At 47.0% G+C, this 21,228-nt stretch overlaps 1 protein-coding gene across 1 annotated transcript in view; it reads left to right on the top strand.

Moving 5' to 3' along the window:
• Sag (S-antigen visual arrestin) overlaps nucleotides 1-21,228 on the top strand; it is a 32,268-nt gene that overhangs the window by 7,603 nt on the left and 3,437 nt on the right. The window contains exons 4-11 of the mRNA XM_075951435.1: nucleotides 460-519; nucleotides 3,896-3,972; nucleotides 5,457-5,592; nucleotides 6,703-6,787; nucleotides 11,363-11,435; nucleotides 14,582-14,719; nucleotides 16,562-16,639; nucleotides 18,150-18,173. Coding sequence (XP_075807550.1) covers nucleotides 460-519; nucleotides 3,896-3,972; nucleotides 5,457-5,592; nucleotides 6,703-6,787; nucleotides 11,363-11,435; nucleotides 14,582-14,719; nucleotides 16,562-16,639; nucleotides 18,150-18,173 — 671 coding nt within the window. The remainder of the gene's footprint in view (nucleotides 1-459; nucleotides 520-3,895; nucleotides 3,973-5,456; nucleotides 5,593-6,702; nucleotides 6,788-11,362; nucleotides 11,436-14,581; nucleotides 14,720-16,561; nucleotides 16,640-18,149; nucleotides 18,174-21,228) is intronic.

Here is a 21,228-nt window from a genome sequence, read left to right as displayed (position 1 = left end):
CTCCTAAGTGCTGGGATTACAGGTGTGAGCCACCACTGCCCTGTTTGTGGTATTTTTTATAATGACAAAAAAAAATTACACACCATGTAAGTGTCCAACAAAGAGGGATGGCTAAATGAAGCGTGCGCTGTAGAAGCTCTAAGCACTGTGGAGATATGTATAAATGATATGTAAAAATGGTTAGAAAGATTTCTGAGTGGGACAAGGACTAGTGAAGTGAGCGAACCAGATAACTAGACACATTTGGTCGCAGTGAGCATGCGTCCTGTGTACAACGTCATTTGTGTGTCTCCATGCATGCTGGAGATATCTGGAAATCGATCAGTGTCCTGGGTGTTAGGAGAGCAGGATCCACTCCTGGAGGTCCGGTCTGTCTTCTTGTGTCACTTGCATGATGGTTTTACACTGCACGTGGAATAACCCCTCTGAGTGAAATGATCTGTGTTTGTGTCTCTCCAGTTTCCTGACTACCTGCCCTGTTCAGTGATGTTGCAGCCGGCTCCACAAGACGTAGGGAAGGTGAGTTAAAGAAGAAACACCACAGGCTCATCCTCCTTCAATAGGCTTTTGAGTGTTTGTTTCTGAGGCGGGGGTCTTATGGCACGGAGACTGGCTACCACCTTCCAATTGCTGAAATGATAGGCGTGAGTCGCCACGCCAGGCTTTCAATAGACCTTTCAAGTAGCTTTTTATCATGGAAAATTTCAAATACACACAAAGATAAAGAACCCGGCGCAAAGACTCTCCGTGACCCCACCACTCGTCTCCAGCAATTATTAACCATGATCATTCTTATGAATAAGAAATTAGAACCTCCTGGGTCTCACATGTTAATGAAAAGCCACAGGCAACAACAAAAGCACACAACTGCAGGATATATATATTAGCTGGCCACAGGCACTCTGGAAAGCCTCAGGCTGGTGTGAGGGAGGGACAACAGGTAACGCTGAAAGTCCCCATCTTTATACCGAGAAAAGGGGAACGCCAGACTCTGCAGGGAGAGAGGCCCTGTCACTTGTGAGGGAACACGCTCAGGCTGTTCCTGCTGAATGAAAGAAGGGATGAAGGGTGGGAGCTGAGGTCAGGGTGGGAAGCACTGGAAGGCCAGGTCTTGAGGACTTGGGTTTGAGCTAGAATGACAGGGGAACCTGAACGGCAGGCTCTGAGTCAGGCATACAAAGGGTCAAGAATGGATCTGAGGTTGGTCAAGCGTGTGCTGCAGAGGCAGAGGGAGGGAAAACAGAGTGTGACCAAGATGGACCACGGACTCCATGCACAAAGGCAGGAACAATGAGAGAAGGGGATGGGTGCTGGGTTGCCAGGGCTCCAAGACTGGCCAGCTGGCAGGCAGGTCTGTATCTGAGTATGGAGGACAGTGGCCAGTGATTGACAATGACAAGTGTGAGGACAGTGTTCCTCAGTGTGGCATCATCGCTCACTGGTGGTTCATAGATCAGAAACGGAGTGAAAACAAAAACAGGTGGGACAGAACGGCACAGAATAGAATTGAACTAAATGGCATGCGGTGGATGCTCTCGGAACTGATCGCATGGGTGCGAAGGCGAATGTCATGTCCTGAGAGTGGCTTCACACATGTGTGTCTGTTTTATTGATCACACTATAAATATTACCTTTAAGACATTTGAGTGCCATCGTACCAAGCCTCGTCAGATCCATCCGTGCTCTTTCAAAGAGCCTCCAAATCGTGATTCTTAGATGATCTTTCTGGAGTTTTACAATCCTGTGTAAGCCAGAGCCCCTTCCATCCTCTCTATTCTTAGAGGGGAGAGGCTGATAACTTGGTTGGGAGGCTTCTGGGCTGGAAACCTCCAGTATCCTCAAGCTGGGGACTTGGTTGGGAGGCTTCTGGGCTGGAAACCTCCAGTATCCTCAAGCTGGGGACTTGGTTGGGAGGCTTCTGGGCTGGAAACCTCCAGTATCCTCAAGCTGGGGACTTGGTTGGGAGGCTTCTGGGCTGGAAACCTCCAGTATCCTCAAGCTGGGGACTTGGTTGGGAGGCTTCTGGGCTGGAAACCTCCAGTATCCTCAAGCTGGGGACTTGGTTGGGAGGCTTCTGGGCTGGAAACCTCCAGTATCCTCAAGCTGGGGACTTGGTTGCAGTTGGTAGGCTTGAGGGACACATAGGAGATTATTTTGTTTTGTTTTGATGTGGTTTTTTGAGACAGGGTTTCTCTGTAGCTTTGGAGCCTCTTCTGGAACTAGCTCTTGTAGACCAGGCTGACCTCAAACTCACACAGATCCACCTGCCTTTGCCTCGTGAGTGCTGGAATTAAAGGCGTGTGCCACCACCGCCCAGCCACATAGGAGATTATTAAATATATACATACATATGTAAAGATGTAATACATACGTATAACATTATATCTGAATATAATAATGCCATTTTATGTATCACAAATTACACGTTATAGTGCTATAAATATTATATAGTTTATTTGTTGTTATTATATTAATAAAATAAAATGAATATACTTTACACTATATAATGGTCACACAATATAATGCCTTAATACTATATAATAGTTAACAGTATATAATATATAGATGGAAATTTTTAAGTACATGATATATTATGCTATTATTTAGTTTTACACAGCTACAGAGTGAGTGCTTCAACCTAGGGGATCCACAGAGCACAGGGAAGCCTATAGATATATGTGGCTTGTTAGGGACCAGCACAGAGTGGGATGGATGGTGGGATGGGTGGGTGACAGAGCAGGCTGCCTACACATTACCTGGCTGATGGAAGTGACACTTGTTTCTTTACAACCTGCAGTTAAGAGGTGCTGTGTGTCCCTTAGTCTCAGAACCTTTAGGTCTGTGGCTCGGCGGTCACTGTTGACCTGTAGCATTGAAACATAGGAGACATCTTGCTGTCTCTGATTTTCTCTCTGGCCAGAAATCAGAATGTGCTGGGCCTCCATAGGGAACTGAGGACTGGAGATCACAGGCAAATGGCATTCACTCCATCCATATAAGCTTGAAAGTTCTCTTACCATCTTACCTAATTTTGAAGAGAAAAAAAAAATCAACCATTGTAAGCCATTGCTATCTGGCCAGAATTAGCTTTGGGGGAGTCACTGAGGTCAGAGTGCAACATAGCAGGACATTCACGGATATTGCTCCCAGCGCCATGAACATCTGTATCTGTCTCCACTGCTGTGTGCAGCACCGTGCAGGGTCAGGGTGTACATTTGTGGACAAAGTAGAGGGAGGCAAGGACCTACCGGGACTGGAGAGGAGCGTCTCAGGAGGCATGGTGACGAGCTCTCAGCTCCCTGCTTACTCCTTGTGCTGGACAATTTTATGCCAACTTGACATGAGCTAGAGTTATCTAAGAGGAGGGAGCCTCGGTTAAGAAAATGCCTCTGTAAGATCAGACTGTTTGCAAGCTTGTAGAGCATTTTCTTAATTAGTGACTGACAGGGAAAAGCTCAACCCACTGCAAATGGTGCCATCCCTGGGCTGGTGGTCCTGGTTCTATGAGAAAGCAAGCCACAAGGCGCAGCACCCCTCCTTGACCTCTGCATCAGTTCCTGCCTTCAGGTTCCTGCCCTGTTTGAGTTCCCGTCCTAACTTCCTTCAGTGATGGACCGTGATGTGGAAACATTAAGCCAAGTAAACCTATCCTCCCCAGCTTGCTCCTTTGGTCATGTTGCTTTATTACTGGGATCGTAACCTAAATAGGGCACTCACCATCTGATGCCAATGTTGGATTCACTTATACATCTCCACTAGTCTTCATGGGATAACCCCAAGAAAGACACAGCTAAGGTGAAAAGCTAGGGCTTTCCGTCTGCCTGTGGGTGTGATCTTCTGTCCTGACTCCTGGGAAGGGAGGTGTTAACCACTCCCTGTCTCTTGTCTCCAACAGAGCTGTGGAGTCGACTTTGAGGTCAAAGCATTTGCCACAGACTCCCCAGATAGCGACGAGGACAAGATCCCCAAGAAGTAAGAGTCTTCTCGTGGGACTGGGGGTGGGTGGGTGGTATTGCGGTAGGGACACGAAACAGCCCCACTTTATCCTGGTGTGACAGAACTCTCCCCACAGGCTTCCTGTGGCTGGCGACATGGAGCCTCCCCAGGTCAGGGCAGATAAAGACCGAACTATCTGCCATTTATAAAAGGCTCGGAGGCAGTAACTAATAAATAATATGGGGTGGGGAGGATAAAAGAGAATGACAGTGGGCTTAGCAACCTCAGGGACTCATGGGTCCCCCAAACCTGCCAGGTCATTTCTTTTATTCTCTTCCTTTAGTTTCTTTTTCTTTCCTCTTTTTAGTTTTTTATTCTTTTAAAATGGTATCACTCTGTGGCCAAGACTGGCCTAGAACTCACGAGGGTGGTCCTTGTGCCTCAGCTTCCCAAACATTGGAATGCCAGGTATATGATACCATGTCTATTTCTTTTTTCTTTCTTAAAACATTTTTTAAACTTACGATAAGATACATACACCACGAAGTTCATGATTCTAACCACTTTTGTATGTATAACCCCAAAACACTAAGTATATTCACAGTGTTTTTGACACCATTAGAATCTACCTCAAAACTTTTGAGTCATCCCAAACAGAATCTCCATCACCGATAAACATTCCTCCTACCAACCAGGTGCTCCATTTCCTTTTAATTTTTTTTTTTGAGAATTTCATACATATTTGCAGTGAACTCTGGTGATACGCACATCCACTTCCTTGCCTCCCAGTGCCTCCCTCGCCTAACTTTGTGTCTCCTTTTGATTTGATAACTCCCTTTCACTCCTAAGCCTCCTCCTATCCCATCCCGTTCCATAGTCTCCTCATACTCGGCACCCACATCTCACAGGTGCTGCGTGTTCTGTGCTGTGGCTCTGACCCATGACATTGTACATACTAGGCAAGCAGTCTGCACGGGAGCCCTGTGCTGTGGATCTGACCCACGTGTGACATTGTACATACTAGGCAAGCAGTCTGCACGGGAGCCCTGTGCTGTGGCTCTGACCCATGACATTGTACATACTAGGCAAGCAGTCTGCACGGGAGCCCTGTGCTGTGGCTCTGACCCATGACATTGTACATACTAGGCAAGCATTCTGCACTGGAGCCCTGTGCTGTGGATCTGACCCACGCGTGACATTGTACATACTAGGCAAGCATTCTGCACCGGAGCTCTGTGCTTTTGATGCTTATGACAGTGACAATGTGTCAGTTACACAGTGCTCTAAAGCCTGGTCACATATCACCTGAAACCAAGATACATGCTCTCCTGAGAAGAGGCTAGGCCGAGTCTGACAGGATGAAGGGGATCCTTGAGGGCATTGCAGGTTCAGCATTCAACTCCTGAAATTGTGGAGGAGGGATTAGAACAGCATCTGGCCCATTCTCCCGTGTCCTCTCGAAGGCCACTTTGAAGCGCTAGGAGTGTGGGGGGTACCAACCATGAACCTTTTCTCCTCAGGAGCTCTGTGCGGCTATTGATCCGGAAAGTACAGCATGCCCCTCCTGAGATGGGTCCCCAGCCCAGTTCTGAGGCTTCCTGGCAGTTCTTCATGTCTGACAAGCCTCTGCACCTCTCAGTTTCCCTCAGCAAAGAGGTAATCCACATGCCCATGGGCATTCAGTTCAGGGGTCGAGACCACATCCCTCTCACTGTGTGGGTGCATCACGAGTCATCTTCTTTCTGCCATAGCGGAACACAGATGTTTGCAAAGTGCCAGCTTTATTCCTGTTACTTTGGTGCTAGTCACCATGAGCCACCATGGCTAACCTTTGCACTTGCTGGCTGTCCCTAGAGACTGGGGGCTGTGCAGATTGGAAGCATACATCCCCTCCCATCCACTCTGGCCATTTTCCACTCCTGTCTCTAAGACGACATTGCTCACTGTACTACTTCAAATTGTTCACTTCCTTGGGAAATTCAGATCTCATAGAAACCTCACAGGGAAGCCCTGTCAAGAGTGATGTCATCAGTGAGGAGGATCATGGTAGTAGAAGGTGAAGAGCTGTTGGCCAAGGCCCTTGTGGTCCAAGGTCAGCAATACACAGGTTAGCCAGTACCACATGTAGTGTGTACATATGTGTGGGTGTGCCCACTCAGGGCTGGATAGCACAGGGTGTTGCCGGGTAAAGCTCCATCAGCCAGCTTTCTCAGCGCCTCCTCTTCATTTCACACATCCTATCCCCAAACAATGATGTCAAGGCAGGCCCCTCAAAGAGCTAGTCGCATCACATCCACAGTCAAGAACGGAGAGAAGAAAATGCATGCATGCTCACTGGCTTGCTTCCGTTCAACTTGATTCCTCCACTCTTATTACAGTTCAGGACCCCCTGCCCGGAGCATGGTGCTGCCCACAATGGGGCTGGTTCTGCCCACATCAGTTAACAATCAAGGTGGCTCCCCACAAACATGCCTACAGACCAACCCAATGTCAACAAGACTCTCTTCCCAGGTGATGCTAGGTTATGTCAAGTTGGCAATTAGAGCTAGACATCATGCCTCTCAGCCTCCCTGGCCTTCTGCAGATGGGGCTGAACATGTCCATACCTTTCTCTTGAGGAAATGTTGCTATTGTTTTTGCTTCTCTGATAGTGGAGGTGTTCACTGGAAAGAGATTAAGAAAATCTTGGTCTAGAGAGCCTTCTGAACCAAGATTCCACCCCACTGCGCTCCATTCTTCTCTTTTGATGTCTCTCTCGCTTTTCAGATCTATTTTCATGGGGAGCCCATCCCTGTGACTGTGACAGTGACCAACAACACAGAGAAGACTGTGAAGAAGATTAAAGTATTAGGTAGGACCTTCTACGGGCAACCTCAAGCTATTTCCTAGGGGCCACTCTGATAAGCCTTTGCCTTACCCGCGTCCTTGGGTCTGCCTACTGTTGCTGTTATCATTGACAGTAGGACCTTAGGAAGAGAAGGACCTTGTAAGTCACAGCTCAGTTGATGGAGCATGCAGGAAACCCTAGGTTTAATCCCAGTGCCCCATAAACCAGGTGGTGCTTGCTTAAAATTTCAGCACTTGGGAGGTAAAGACAGAAAGATAGGAAGTTCAAGGTTGTCCTTGGTTAAATGTCTACATTGATGCCAGTCTGGTAGACAAACCTAGATGTGTCTATTTTGAGCCTCTACCTCAAAACAACAAGTCATTGCATTCACCATCATGGTCTCTTAGGCTGTCATTTGTCTTGGTACTTTGTCTCCTATGTATGGCCTTCCCATCTTCCCATGATCATGCCTTCCCAGAGACACCCCTCTGAGCCAGGTCTCACTTGGGAAGTCCAGGGAGAAGCTTCTCTTTTTGTTTTGGTTTGTTTGTTTAATTCTTTATTTAGTGTGTGTGTGTGTGTGTGCCATGTGTATGCAATGCCTGTGTAGTCCAGAAGAGGGCATCAGATCCCCTGGGCCAGGTGGTCATTAGCTACCATGTGAGCTTTAGGACTTGAACCTGGGTCCTCTAGAAGAACAACCCGCGCTCTTAACCACTGAGTCATTTCTCTAGCCCCGCTTCTTCTTTTTTTTTGACAAGTGATAGCTTTTGTTGATAAATATAGCAAGTGTCTCGAGCAAGGAATTAGATTTAAAAGCACTGGGCCTAATTTGTGGGCTCCTGGTATGTCACCCTGGAATCTCAGCTGGTACCCACAGTAGTGGCTCCTCGCCCACCTTCCCAGGCCTATAGGCACTGAGTAGAGGTCCCACATAGAAGTGCATAGTGACGCATGATGTCCACCTGGAATGACCATCTAGTGAGCATCAACTGTGTTGTGTACTGTAGTGGGGTGCCTCCCATGACTGCTCCTTTATATCATTTCCTCAACCCAGAGCCCATCCAAGTGCCAGTCTGAGAGCATCGTGGCACACCCCTGTAATCCCAGCACCCAGGAGATTCAGACAGAAGGATAATGAGTTTGAGGTCAGTCTGGGTGACATCCCTAGATTTTGTCTTAAAACGTTAAAAATACAGAACAACGACAAAATGTGTAGGTCTCTTGTGGGCAAAACAAACAATGAAACACAATGGATTGATCTAGAAGAATAAATTCAGACGTCAACTTCCAACTAACATTTGATGGCCTCAGTATGGTAGATTTACAATGTCAAAGTCATTAGCTATCTCAGGTCACCCAGGGCAAAGGATAAGGAATTTCAATGTTAAAATAGGCATTGTAGCTGGGCTTAGCTAGCAAGAGGATCAGGAGTTTCGGGACAGCCACAACTATGTGCAGAGGCCATACATAAAGTCCCGTTTTAAAAAAAGCTAGAGGTATCACTCAGTTTATAGCATGCTTGCTGTGTATAGGCAACGGTCCTGGGTTTAATCTTCACACACACACACACACACACACACACACACACACACACACACACACACACACACACACAAATAGGGTTTGTCCTATGCTAACCATGGGTGGTTATACGGTCCAGTTATCTGCTGTGGTTTGTGTGCCCACAGAAAGCTCACATGTTTGAAACTTGGTCCTCACATTCATGCATTAATGATATTTGCAGCTAAGACTGTGGGAAGTCACTAGGGTCAAATGAGGTTATGAGGAAGAACCTAGAATGACATTAGTGGCTTTGTAAGAAGTAAAGAGACTTAAATTGGCACACCTGCCCTGCCCCCACCATTTGAGGTCCCCTGCTATTATAATCAAACAGGAAGGCCCTTGTCAGATGCTAGCACCATTTGGGATTCCCAGGTTCTAGAGCCAGGGGCTAATTAAACCTCCATTGTTTTTAAGTAGTCTTGTCTGTGGTATTCAGCTATAACAGCAGAAAGTGGGCTGCTGACATATTCCTCTTTCCCCAAATGTCCATCAAAGATTAAGTTCAAATTATGTGCATGCGTATTAGAGACTCTATATTTTTCTTATTGCTAATATGAATATTAAGTTAGCCTTGTTTTATGTTGGTTTAGTTCTCTGTAGGACTGACTTATTCAGCATATTGTATGTAGTGCCAATACCTTGGTCTAAAAGTGGTAGAGTTTATCTGTCCATTCAGGCTGCTGTAGCAAAAAATACTCTAAATTAGGTGGCTCACATTCATTGAGATGGAGGCCTCAAACTTGTAATCCTCCTGCCCCTGTCTCCCTAGTACTGGTATTCGCAGCTCTATGCCACTGTATCCAGCTAATAACAAACAGCTGCTTCTGGTAGTTCTGGAGGCTGGGAAGTTCATGATCAAGGTGCTGTCTGTCAGATTAACATGATGAGGACCTCCTCCTCCAGCAAGCTCCTGGAACTTCCTCTATAAGGCCACTCATCCTGTTCATGAGTGTACCATCCCCAGGATTGCATCACTTCCCCGAAGAGCCCTCCTCTTAATAATGAATGCGTCCTGGGGCTAGTGGATGAGCTGGTAGAGGTGCTGTTTCCCAGCCTGATGATGTGAGTTTGATCTCTGGAACCCACAGGGTAGAAGGAGAGAACTGACCCTCCCACAAGTTGTCCTCTGACCTGCTAGACAAGTGCCTGGACATGTACATGACTCTCTCCAATTATGTGAATTTAAAAATAATGCCACTTTGGAGTTATAATTTCAATTTTGAAAGAACAGAGGCAAACTTTCAGAAACAGCAGCAAAAATGATACTGTATCATTGAATGTTTGTATTTAAAATCATTTCTCAGCAAGGTGTGGTGCAACATGTTTGCAGTGCTTACACTTGGGAGCCTGAGGCAGTATTGGGAACTTTAGGCCTGCCTTCAGCACACAGTAAAACCTGTTCCAAAATAAAAATAGCTCTCAAAGTTTATTGAATATTAGCAGCAAAACTAATGACCTTGAAAGAAGCTATTGCATTTTCTGGAACAAGTTGTTAATAGCTTTATATAAGTTGGGTACGTGATAGGTACTTTAAATGGTTTCTTTCAGCTGAGTGGTGGTGGTACATGCCTTTAATCCCAGGACTCAGGAGGTAGAGACAGGCTGATCTCTGTGAATTCAAGGCCAGCCTCGTCTACAGAGCAAGTTCCAAAGACAGTCAGAGCGACTCGGAGAAACCCTGTCTTGAAAAATCAAAGCAACAACAAACATTTTTTTAATTGATTTTGTTTTTCTTGTTGCAACAGGGTCTCGCATAGCTCAGGTTGCAGCAGAGAGAGTCACTGAATTCTGATCCTCAGCCTTGCCCTTCCAAGTCTCTCGGGCATGAGCCACCAGCCTCAGTTGCAGGGTTATTGTGTTGTTTTCTGAGCCAAGGCCTTTCTTATCTGTCCTTCTGTGTAGACTAGGCTAGCCTCAAGCTAGAGTCCCTCTTGCCTCTGCCTTCTGCATGCTGTGGTTTACAGGTACACACCATCATGTGTGTGCATGCTTATATACACAGGTAGAGAGACCAGAGGACAGTGTCAAGTCTGGGTCCTCAGCTATCACTCCTCCACACATACACTTTTTTGGGAACAAGACTTCTTACTGGCCTAGAGCTCACCAAGAAGGCAAGGCTAGCTGGTCAGCAAGCCCTAGGGATTCATTCACCTGTGTCTGCCTCCCAAGTGCTGGGGTGTGTGTCTACTGGAGATTCTACTGGAGATTGAATGCAGATCTTTGTGCTTACAAAGCACAAGGCCATCTCCCCAGCCTATCTTTGTTTTATATTTGTGTGTGTGTGTGTGTGTGTGTGTGTGTGTGTGTGTGTGTGAGAGAGAGAGAGAGAGAGAGAGAGAGAGAGAGAGAGAGAGAGAGAGAGAGAGAGCGCCACAGCATACATGTATGGAGATCAGAGGACAACCTATGTGAGTCAATTCTCTCCTTCCATCGTGTGGATTCCGGAAATTGAACTCATGACATCAGGCTTAGTGACAGCTCCCAGTGCCAGCCTGTCTTTTACTCTTTAGACCTGTCCTGTGCAATCATCATCCTCCTTTTCCTGGTGGGGAAACTGAGGCTTAGAGGAACAAAAGCATTTTCCCTACAGAGATGAGAGCCTAAGCAGTCAGGTTGCAGAGCCATCCTCCCTGTCCACCATATCACAGTGTGCATGGGTGTGTTTGCTTCTGGTAGGTTTCCAAAAACTTAAGGACTGGGAAGACAGTGTTCCTTTTGTAAGGTGGAGGATGATGGAAAGGGGCTGGGTTTTAGGCAAGTACATGGTGAGTTTGGGGATGCTGGAGACACCATGCCTTTGGATAAGGATACCTGGTATAGATAGTAGGCTTGCAGGAGAGGAGGAGACTCCTGGGAGCCACATCCAAGAGCCTGGTGTTTTGGTCCCTGGTGTACAGAGATGGCCTGAAACCAGACCTTGAAAATTTGCAGCCTTTAAGCTGGGGGCTGAGAAAGCCAGAACTGGATTCAAATGGTCCCGTGCAAGGCACGAGAGGCTGCCCTGTTCACCTCCCTCCTGTCTTCCCTTTGCAGTGGAACAAGTAGCCAATGTGGTTCTCTACTCAAGTGATTATTACGTCAAGCCTGTGGCCGCGGAGGAAACACAGTAAGTAGCGGTTGCCTTTCCACTTCCTGGGCGGCCAGCCCACTTTGTCAACTTCCTCTTCTGAAGCAAGAACTAGGGTGCCCCACCAGACCCCCAGCCTCTGCTTTCTTCCCCTTTTCTCACATCAAGGCTACAAAACAAGTGACCAGCTAAGCTCTGTGTTTACTTTGCCTCTGGGGCCATCCCTTAGGCTGAGAGATCAGGCTTCATAAACAAGGACTCAGAGGGCAGAAATCTAGGAAGAAATATCACCATGGGAGCAGCAGGGACTCTGTGTATTCTTGGAATGTGTTGGCAGGAATGGGGTGCTCTTTCTTTACCAGATTTACCCAGAACTATCAGCCCAGGCTAGGGATATATATATATATATATATATAATATATATATATTATATATTATATATATATTAGTTGGGGTTTAATAAAAATATTTTTAGAATTGAGGAGATGGCTTAGTAGTTAAGAGCACATACTGTCTTAGAGAGAACCTAAGTGTTAGGTGCTTCACAAATGCCTATAATTTTAGCTCCAGGAAAATTTTAGCTTCTCTGGCCTCTGTGCCCCATCTACACATCCACACACAGTAAATTATATATAATATATATGTATGTATGTAGAGAGAGAGAGAGAGAGAGAGAGTTTCTCTATGTAATAGCCTTGGCTATCCTGGAACTCACTTAGTAGACCAGGCTGGCCTCAAACTCATAGAGATCCAGATCCATCTGCCTCCTGAGTGCTGTGATTAAAGGCGTGCGCCACCACTGCCTGGCTAAAATAAATATCTTTTAAAAGACATTTTAATCTAGGTGTAAGTATAAAGGTCAAGAGAAAATTAAGTTCTTAGCTTAGAAACACACACACACACACACACACACACACACACACACACAAAACCCAAAAGCATAAGAGCATGGGCCTGAGCTTCTCACAAAAGAATCGCAGAAAGTGAGACCCGCCCAAGTGTGGGTAGGATCTTCTAACAGTCATTGGTAACTATATTTTTTGATCATCTCATCAACTTGAAAGTCTTGTAGCAATGACAACTGGACTAGAGAGCCTGGTCCATTCTGAGCTCATTGTGAATGACTTTCTTCCTTCAGCTGGACTCAGAACACACACAGAATCCCCCCCTCCCCGCCGGGAGATCCTTAGTGTCGCCATGAGAGGCCTGCCGGGTGTTCTGCTTTGTGCTTGGAGGTCAGGTTCCTAACACACAGGCTGGGTAGAGAGGCTTGGCTATGCATCTCCACTTTATTTAGCATGTTCTATACAGAAAATATTACCAGGGCGACAGGAAGGTTGAGTGAAAGGCAGGTATGGGTAGTAAGGAAAGAAAACCTGAGATCATATTAAAGAAAAACTGGTATCATAGTAAATATTAAAAATCCAACTTCTCAGTAAGCTACTACTCAAAACAAGATAGCCTTGCATTTAAGTAGGTATATGGTGTTAAGGAAGACAAGAGTACCTCACAACCAGGTTGGGCCTGTTCCACATTCAGTTCAAGGACTGGGGAGTCTTGGCCTTGACTGGCCTTTTGGCAGATAGTCCACAACTGTGGTGCTCATTGTCCTGATAGAGTATATATCCCATTTCCTGTTTCTCATTCAAACCTTTGTGTGCTTTTTGGACCAAATGATCCTCAGGAAAGTGAAACCATTCTGAGATTTCCCTGGGGTCAGGAGGGGTCTAGAAATGGGGGCTGGATCACATTAGCTTTTTCACTGTTGAGGCAAATACCCAAGAAACAACCTGTCAGAGGGAATACCTGTTTCCATTCACAGTTTCTGTCTATCACAGCAGGGTGGGCGGGGCAGAGCAGAACAGCTCAGGAAGCAGAGCGAATGCCTGCACTAGCAGGGTTTCTCTCTTTTCTCCCTCTCTGATCACAGCCAGGCTTCCGGCCCATGAGATGGTGGCATTTGTATTCACAGCGATCTTCCCCTCCAGCTTATGTTCTCACAGACACATCCGGGGTTGTTCTTTCCAAATCTCCTAGGTCCTTCTCAAGAAAACCCCACTAAGACTAATCCTCACACTGGTCTCAACCTGGAGGCCACTCAGAAGGCTGTAGCACCTTAGCCACTCTTCCAGACACACCCAGCCCCCGGGACTCTGGTGGGCAGGCATCCTCAAACCAGGTCAGACCTGACTTCAAAGACACTGCTGACAATGCAGTTTGGGATCCTAATCGCCCTGGGCACAGCTGTGGGCCGAGCATAGTCCTTCAGCAAATCCTATTACAGTAAAGGCTATATCATTCTAGCCCCAGGAGCCCATTCCGTGACAATCAGGCTGGAGAGAGAGTCCACCATGACCCAGGTGGGAGGATGTGGCCACCCCTAGATCAAGCAAAACATTGCAAAGGGCTTCCTGTACTCAACCAGAGACAGGAGAAGCCAGAGCTGCTTTAGATTCCTCACAGGGAACAAACAGGGAAGTCCTTCCCGTGGGATGGCTGGGAACCCATTCAGGAAGTGGTCCTGATGCCGGCTTCCAGCCAACGTTTGCAGCCCCTCCCCCCTCACCTTCTGCCTTCAGCCCAGGCCTGGTGCTTAGTATGTGTACTGGAGAATAAATATCCAGCCCAGATACCACTCTGGGACCCCCAGGAGTGCTGTGTCCCCAACCGAGTCCCGGAATTGTCCCTTGGTACAGGGTTCCTTCTATCTATTAGACGTGGGGAAACCCCCAGGCCTCTGAAGAAGCCGCAGTAAAGAAAGAGGCATGCTGCTTTGAACAGACAGCAGCGTGATCTGCCTGGGTTACAGGCCCACCATCAGTCACACACTGACTGTCCATCCGTGGACAGTTTTTGGCTACAGTGGTCCTGCATGAGCTTTTCTGTGGACACTAACCCAAAGGCTCTGCTGCTCACTGTGGGCTTCAGGAAGTCTCCACAGCAGACTGGCTGGAGTCTTGGACATTTAGGCTAGTTGGTCTTGTTTGTTTTGTTTTGTTTGAGACAGGATCTCTCTCTATCTGACCCGGAGCTAGCTATGTAGAACCAGGATGGCCTTGAATTCACAGAGATTCCCTTTACCTTGTAAGGGGCTTCTCCGAAAATGTTCACGGCAGGTAGGATCTTGAGGTGTTGATGGTGGCCGCAGCACTCATAACCTCTCTATGTTTTTTTTTTTTCTCAAGAGAAAAAGTGGGGCCAAACAGCACTTTGACCAAGACGCTGGTGCTGGTGCCCCTGCTGGCTAACAACAGAGAGAGAAGAGGCATTGCGCTGGATGGGAAGATCAAACACGAGGACACAAACCTGGCCTCCAGCACCATGTGAGTCCTGTAGATGATGTGAATGGGCCATCAGTGCAGGCTGGAACTGGGCTGCCCCAGGGGTCACAGGTGGGCACATCAGCCTGACACCAACCACATGGCCACTGCCTGCCCTCTGGGTGGCCATGGTCAAGTTCCTTGAGCTCTCTGAGAACCTCAGTTTTCCTGTCTGTAAAGTGGGAGTAATCACAGTGCCCATCTCACATACCGGTGATTGCAGACTAATTGGGACAGTGTATGTAAGGTGTGGTGTCTGACACTCAGAGTGTCCTGGAAATGTCAGTTACATCCTAAAGAATTGCTGGCCCATGTGGTACCCTGAACACATAATCTGAGTTACCACATTTGGCTACTTTTTTTATTTATTTCCCTCTGGAAAGACTGGAAGGCCCACTGGTTACTGAGAGACACCAGATTTTCATGAAAAGAAGAGCTAACCTGCCTACTCTGTCTTGGAGAACCACTAGCTGGATTTAGGCAAAAGATCTGGGGGGGGGAAAACTCATGGTGAAGCTAGCTGCTAGCTGCCCTCCTAGGCTTGATTTGCTGGGAGACTGTTGGCTGCTAAATGTTGAAGGTGTGAGGCAGGAACCGAGATCTAGGCTTGAGATCTTCTCACTTCCCTCACCCATAGGATGTGCTGGGGGCTCCCTCCTGGCCCTACTAGGGCCCCCTCAGAGGAGATGCCAGAAGAAAGAGGAAGTGTCCTGACTCATGAATTTGTAGCTCACGTTCTGTGAGGCCAGTAGTGGGGACCATGAACATTTGCCAGAATGAAGGTGGGAATCGAGGAATTGTCCGAGGATATTTTGCCAGCTGTCTATGTTAGATTCTAAAGTATGTTCATGAAAGTCCAGAGAAAGAAAATTGATGCCCTAGATTAATTGAAGGGAGCAGTGATCTAACGCCAATGGCACGCACTTCTGCAAAGTCAGTTTTACAGGGAATGGGGTGGTTTCCAAACACACCTCTCCACACCTTCGTGAAGAAGCTGTACCTGAGCTTACCTTTTATACAACAGGCAGTTATCCCTCAGTAGAACCAGGATGAGGAACTTGTAGAGGGTCCCTGGATGAGTTTATTGTTGATTGAGTCTGCTCTGTACTGGTGCTCCCGCTCAGGAAAATGATGGGGAGGGCCCTTGCAGTCCCAGGCATGTTCTGTTTCCCATGTTTGGGCCTTCCATATGGCACAGGTCTTACGAGCCAATCCTAGCAAGAGTGTGGTCTCAGTTTGTGCCTCTGTCCTTCCACCAGATAGTGATGCTCTTTGGGGAGCGTTGTGGTTCTAGAGCACACGATTCAGCAGAAGGCCTCTGGGACTGGACACAGTTTTCCCTGCCTGGCCTGGCCCCAGATCCCAGGCCTGCCAACATAACTCCCCTCTGCCTCCTGCCTTCAGGGTTCTCCGCTGAGATTTTGTTGTGGTTCATAGCAGCTCAGCGAGATTTCATGGTGATTTTTCAACTCATAATTCCTGTTGTCAGACATCACAGAATGTGAAGTCTTCCATGTTGGGTCATAGGAGGTAATAAACTGTGTCCAAATGCCCAGTGGGGACTTGATTGAGGGTAGGACTTCCATACACGCTCATAGAGCCTGGAGTCACCCTTCTCTCTCTCTCTGGTCACATCTCACACTCCTTGTTCATCCGCTCAAGTGACCTTTCCCTTGCTGTTTGGTGCCATGCTGGCTGCTGGGCACACAGAACTTTCAGGTGGCCAATCTCTGGAATTCTCCAGTTCCAAGACAACATCTTCAGAACGGTGGCTCTGGCAGGAGAGTGATGCTTCCCACACTGGCTCTGCTCTCCTAATCCCTTTCCTTCTTTTTGATTGGGTAGCATCAAGGAGGGCATCGATCGGACGGTCATGGGTATCCTGGTGTCATACCAAATCAAGGTGAAGCTCACAGTGTCAGGGTAAGTGTTGGGTGCTTCATCTCCACCTGGCCTGTTCCTCTCCGGAATGACAGGCAGGTAGACAGCAAAGGAAGCCCGAGGTGCCTGCTGATGCCTACATAGAGTCCGGCGTGGTTCACGTTTCTCAGCCTCTGCAGTTTTGTTGGCGGCGACATGTACTGGAAAAACAAACTGAAATGCATGCACTCTCAGTACCACTGAGCGGAAGTGGATGCACATCGGCACACACGGTGGAAGCTGACGGGCAGGAATGACCGTAAATTGCCTTGCTCGGTTTAAAAAAAAAAAAAGAATGACATCAGTTTAATTTTCAAATTTTAGGAAGACTCACAGCTGTCTAACAAACTCTCTGTGAATCTTCTTTATTTGGGGTCAGTGTGTGGCATGAGCCACCCTGGGAGGCTGAGGCAGGATTAAGAAGCATGGTCAGCCTGGGATACATAGTGAGACTCTAACTTTGTTTTTGTTTTATAAATTGGGGCTGGAGGTGCAGCTCAGTTGACAGAGTGATTGCCTAACAGGCGCAAAGCTCTGACTTTGATCTGCACCACCAAATAAACTGGACATGGTATCACATGCCCGTAATTCAGCATCGCAAGCTCGAGATAGGAAGTTCAGAAGTTCAAGGCCAGCCAGGGCTATGTCAAGAGACCCTGTCTCAAAATAAATAACAACAGCAAAATGTTTCATGTATTGGGCACGAAGGCCTTTCACCTTGTTTATTCCCTAAACCAAAGTCTACTATCTCTTAGGCATCAGAAGCAAAGCAGGGATGGTTCAGAGTCCAGGGAACGAGGTGTAATGGTCACGTGCAAATCTGGTACCATCTTCTGAAGAGACAGGGAACGCTCCCACAAGCAACCCTGAGACCAGTCTCTCACAGATGCTGAGGGACAGGGACAGCTGTAATCGTGCATTGCAGTGGCCTCTGTAGCTGAGAATTCTCTCTCTCTCTCTCTCTCTCTCTCTCTCTCTCTCTCTCTCTCTCTCTCTCTCAGTTTTCTGAGACAAGGTTTCTCTATGTAGCTTTGGAGCCTGTCCTGGAACTCACTCTGTAGATCAGGCTGATCCCAATGGGATTAAAGGTGTTCACCACCACTGCCTGGCTTTTTCTTAGATTTTTTTTTTTATTTTAAGAATTATCCTCAATATAGAACCTAGAGAAAGGGTCTCACTTGCAGTCCCTCTGCCTCTGCTTCTGCCTCTACCTCTTACAAGGACTGAGGCCTCAGGTGTGCCCCACCCCCACATGATGGCTGAAAATTCCTGGTTCTGTGCCTTATGCTCATTCTCAGTGAGCCCATTTTTTTAAAAGTAATTCTTTGGAGAAAGAGGGAAGCCCTCAGCAAGTTGCATTGAAGATGGGAGCTGGGAGATGCTAGGAGCCTGGAATCTGCTGGGGGGTGAGAGCTTCAAGGCTGGGTGGGGCCTGTCCTGCCTTTGAACCCTGGGACCTGATGTCCTATCACGTCTGGGGACTTACTGTGGCTGTTTGCTTTGTGCTTTCCAGCTTTCTAGGAGAACTCACATCCAGGTAAGCCTCATTGCCTCCTTCCTCTACTCAGCTCCCAGTGAACTGAGGAAAAGGAGCTTGTGGCCAAACAGAAACTGGTAAAAACTAGTTTCTGGGCAGTGGTTCTTAAAAAATGCTGTAAATGATGCATGCTGACTTGGATATGTTGTAAGAGGTGTCTCCCAGCAGTCAAGAAACTGGAGATCGTAAGTAGGCCTGCATGTGGGCATGTACACACACACACACACACACACACACACACTCACACACCCCTCAGAAAACTAACATACTCCAGCCAGTGGTCATTTGTGTTTGTAGGATGGGTGGGTGCAAGCCACATAGGATAAATTTTATCATTTTGATCATTTTTAAACATATGCTATAGAATTAAGTTGATTTACAGTGTCACATAACAATCACTACCTAGGGTTTTTTTTTTTTAAACCACTTGTAACATCTGTAAAAGGAACTTATGCTTATTAAGCCATCGCTCCTTTTCCCTCCCACACAGATCCTGGCAACCAGAGGTTGCTTTCTGTCTCTATAGACTCCCCTCTGCTGGGGTTGAGGATGTGGCTCAGTTGGCCAAGCATTTGCTTGCATGCAGGAAGCCCTGGGTTCAGTTCCCAGCCCTGTATAAACCTGAGAATGATGTTATATACCTGTAATCTCGACACAGAGAAGAAGTAGAGGCATGGTTGCTCTCAGCTATATAGATGATTTCTAGGCCAGCCTGGGTTCCATGTCTCAAAAAAAAATCTATATGTGGCCTTTGTTATTGGCTTCTTTTACTTAATATAATGTTTTCAACACTTAATCATGTTGTAGCATCTACTACTACTGTACACCACTTCTCCTGACTTTTCGTTGTGTGGCTATACCATGTTTTGTTTATTCTCCTGCTGGTGGTATTGGTATAGGTAAAGGTATAGCTTGCACCTCAGAGAGAACGGGAGCGTGTTTACTCTGGATCTCAGTATGGGTGATGCTGAACCAGGAACACAGGTTGGGGTCTCCAGACACGGTGACAGTGTTACGAAGATTTTTTTTCAGTAGCAAAAGAACAACGAAAATCATAAATCAAGGTATTTTAAAAACTACATTGGAACATCAGTCAGGCAGGTTATAGTGAAGTGGGAAAATCTCTCCTATAGGCCTCCGGTGCTATCTTGGTGGCATCCTTAGATTTGGGGCTGGTGGAAGTTAGGGGTCTATTTGTACATCCCCCAAAAGTCACAGGATGCCAGATCAAACACAGGGGTAGACAATGAACGGCTATTAAGGACTAAGATAGACCATGATAAATTTGTCCTGATAGCTGCAATGTTTCTACTCCCCCACGGTCACGAGATTTCTAAACAATCATTTTGGCCTTGCAGAATTTTTAACAAAAAAAAAAAATGTGGCTTCCCCTCCCCCCCGGAAATATCACTTTCCTGCAGACAACATGAGTTGTTTCTACCTCTTGGCAAACATTAATGGTGACAGATGTCTTCTGAGCCATGAACAAAGAACAGGTTTGGCCATATCTGAGACAAGCATTCACCTGACATGGTTCTTTGCCTCAGCTCTTAACTGTCTATCTCCACGGCCTGGGCTATGGGGCAAATTGACTGATTAGAATCTCTGTGATGTGGAGAGCTGGAACGTTGCAGGCCTGGAGTTGAATCATCCTGGGCTATCTTTTGTCCTTAATAGCCATTTTCTGCCCACCTTCAGATGTCATATAGGCCTGGCCCAGGCCAGGGTCAGTGCTGGGTAGGCTGCAGGAGTCCCGGGATGCTTCTCATCCCCCCCTCCACATCCCTTCCTGATTTCTCTGGATTTCCCTTTGGGGAATCCCTTCTTCTCAAATACACTCTAATGTTCCCCAAAGCATTTCAGTATTAGCAATGGGGTGGGCCCCGCTCCTCTCTTTCACAAGAGATGGGTGTGCCCACCCTTGTACCAGCCTCACAGAGAATTTTTAAATATTATTCTGATTCTGAGGGATTACGGGATTTGTTTTCAGGCTTGAGGAAAAGTATAAAAGAGTACTGTACACATTCCAGCAGAGGTTGGGTTAATTGTCTGTGTTAATTATTACTTCCCAGGATGATGTCCTGAAGTTATTAGAGTCTAGCTTTCCAGACCTTTCTGTCTGATAGCCATGTTCCTCCATAAGATCCATCCGTATAGTAAAATTTGAATTCAGACCTTTAAAATTGCTCCAAGATCCTGTTAAGTGAGTAAAGAGGCCGCGCCATCTTGCCTCGTGCGATGGACGACAGATGGGGCCATTTGCGTCGGCACAAAAAGGAGGTACCCTGTGCTTTCATGAAGTTAGTGAAAGGAACTTCTGCTCTGTGACTTCCTGGTGGGACATGAGCCTTAAGCAAAGGAATCACCGGTGATGAGGACCACGTCAGGTCCCTCAGCCACTTGCAGCCTCTGCCCATTCCTCAAGGGCTGGAGCTGTGAGTAGAGGCTGTGACCATTGACACCCACAGCGGCAGCTCCTTGGGGGCACTGGGAATCGAAGCCATGACCTCTGGAAGACCAGTCCATGCTCTGAACTGCCGAGCCGTCTCTCCAAACCCTCATATAAAAATTTAAAATGTTTTCAAATGTGTCTTGCTGCACTGAATAGTTTTTTTAAGATTTATTTATTTATTATATATACAGTGTTCTGCTTGCATGTATACTTGCACACCAGAAGAAGGTACCAGATCTCATTACAGATGGTTGTGAGCCACCATGTGGTTGCTGGGAATTGAACTCAGGACCTCTGGAAGAGCAGTCAGCGCTCTTAACCTCTGAGCCATCTCTCCAGCCCCCTAGTTTTTTTTTTTAAGATTTCATTTATCTTTAGGTGTGTGACATGAGGGCATTTATCTGTGAAGTCCAGAAGTGGGTGCTGGATCCCCAGTACAAGACAGTTGTAAACTGCCTGATGTGGGGGCTGGGAATTGAACCCAGATCCTCTGGGAGAGCAGCAGGTGCTCCTAGCCCCTGAGCCATCTCTCCAGCCCCAGGAATGATTTTTATAATTGACCTTCCTGTAGGGTTTCATCTCTTCTCTTCCCAAAGTGTTACA

This window comes from Microtus pennsylvanicus, chromosome 17 (genome assembly GCF_037038515.1).
Source record: "Microtus pennsylvanicus isolate mMicPen1 chromosome 17, mMicPen1.hap1, whole genome shotgun sequence".
Lineage (NCBI taxonomy): Eukaryota > Metazoa > Chordata > Mammalia > Rodentia > Cricetidae > Microtus > Microtus pennsylvanicus.
The sequence above is the reverse complement of the archived record's forward strand: the minus strand, read 5'-3'. Positions and strand labels throughout refer to the sequence as shown.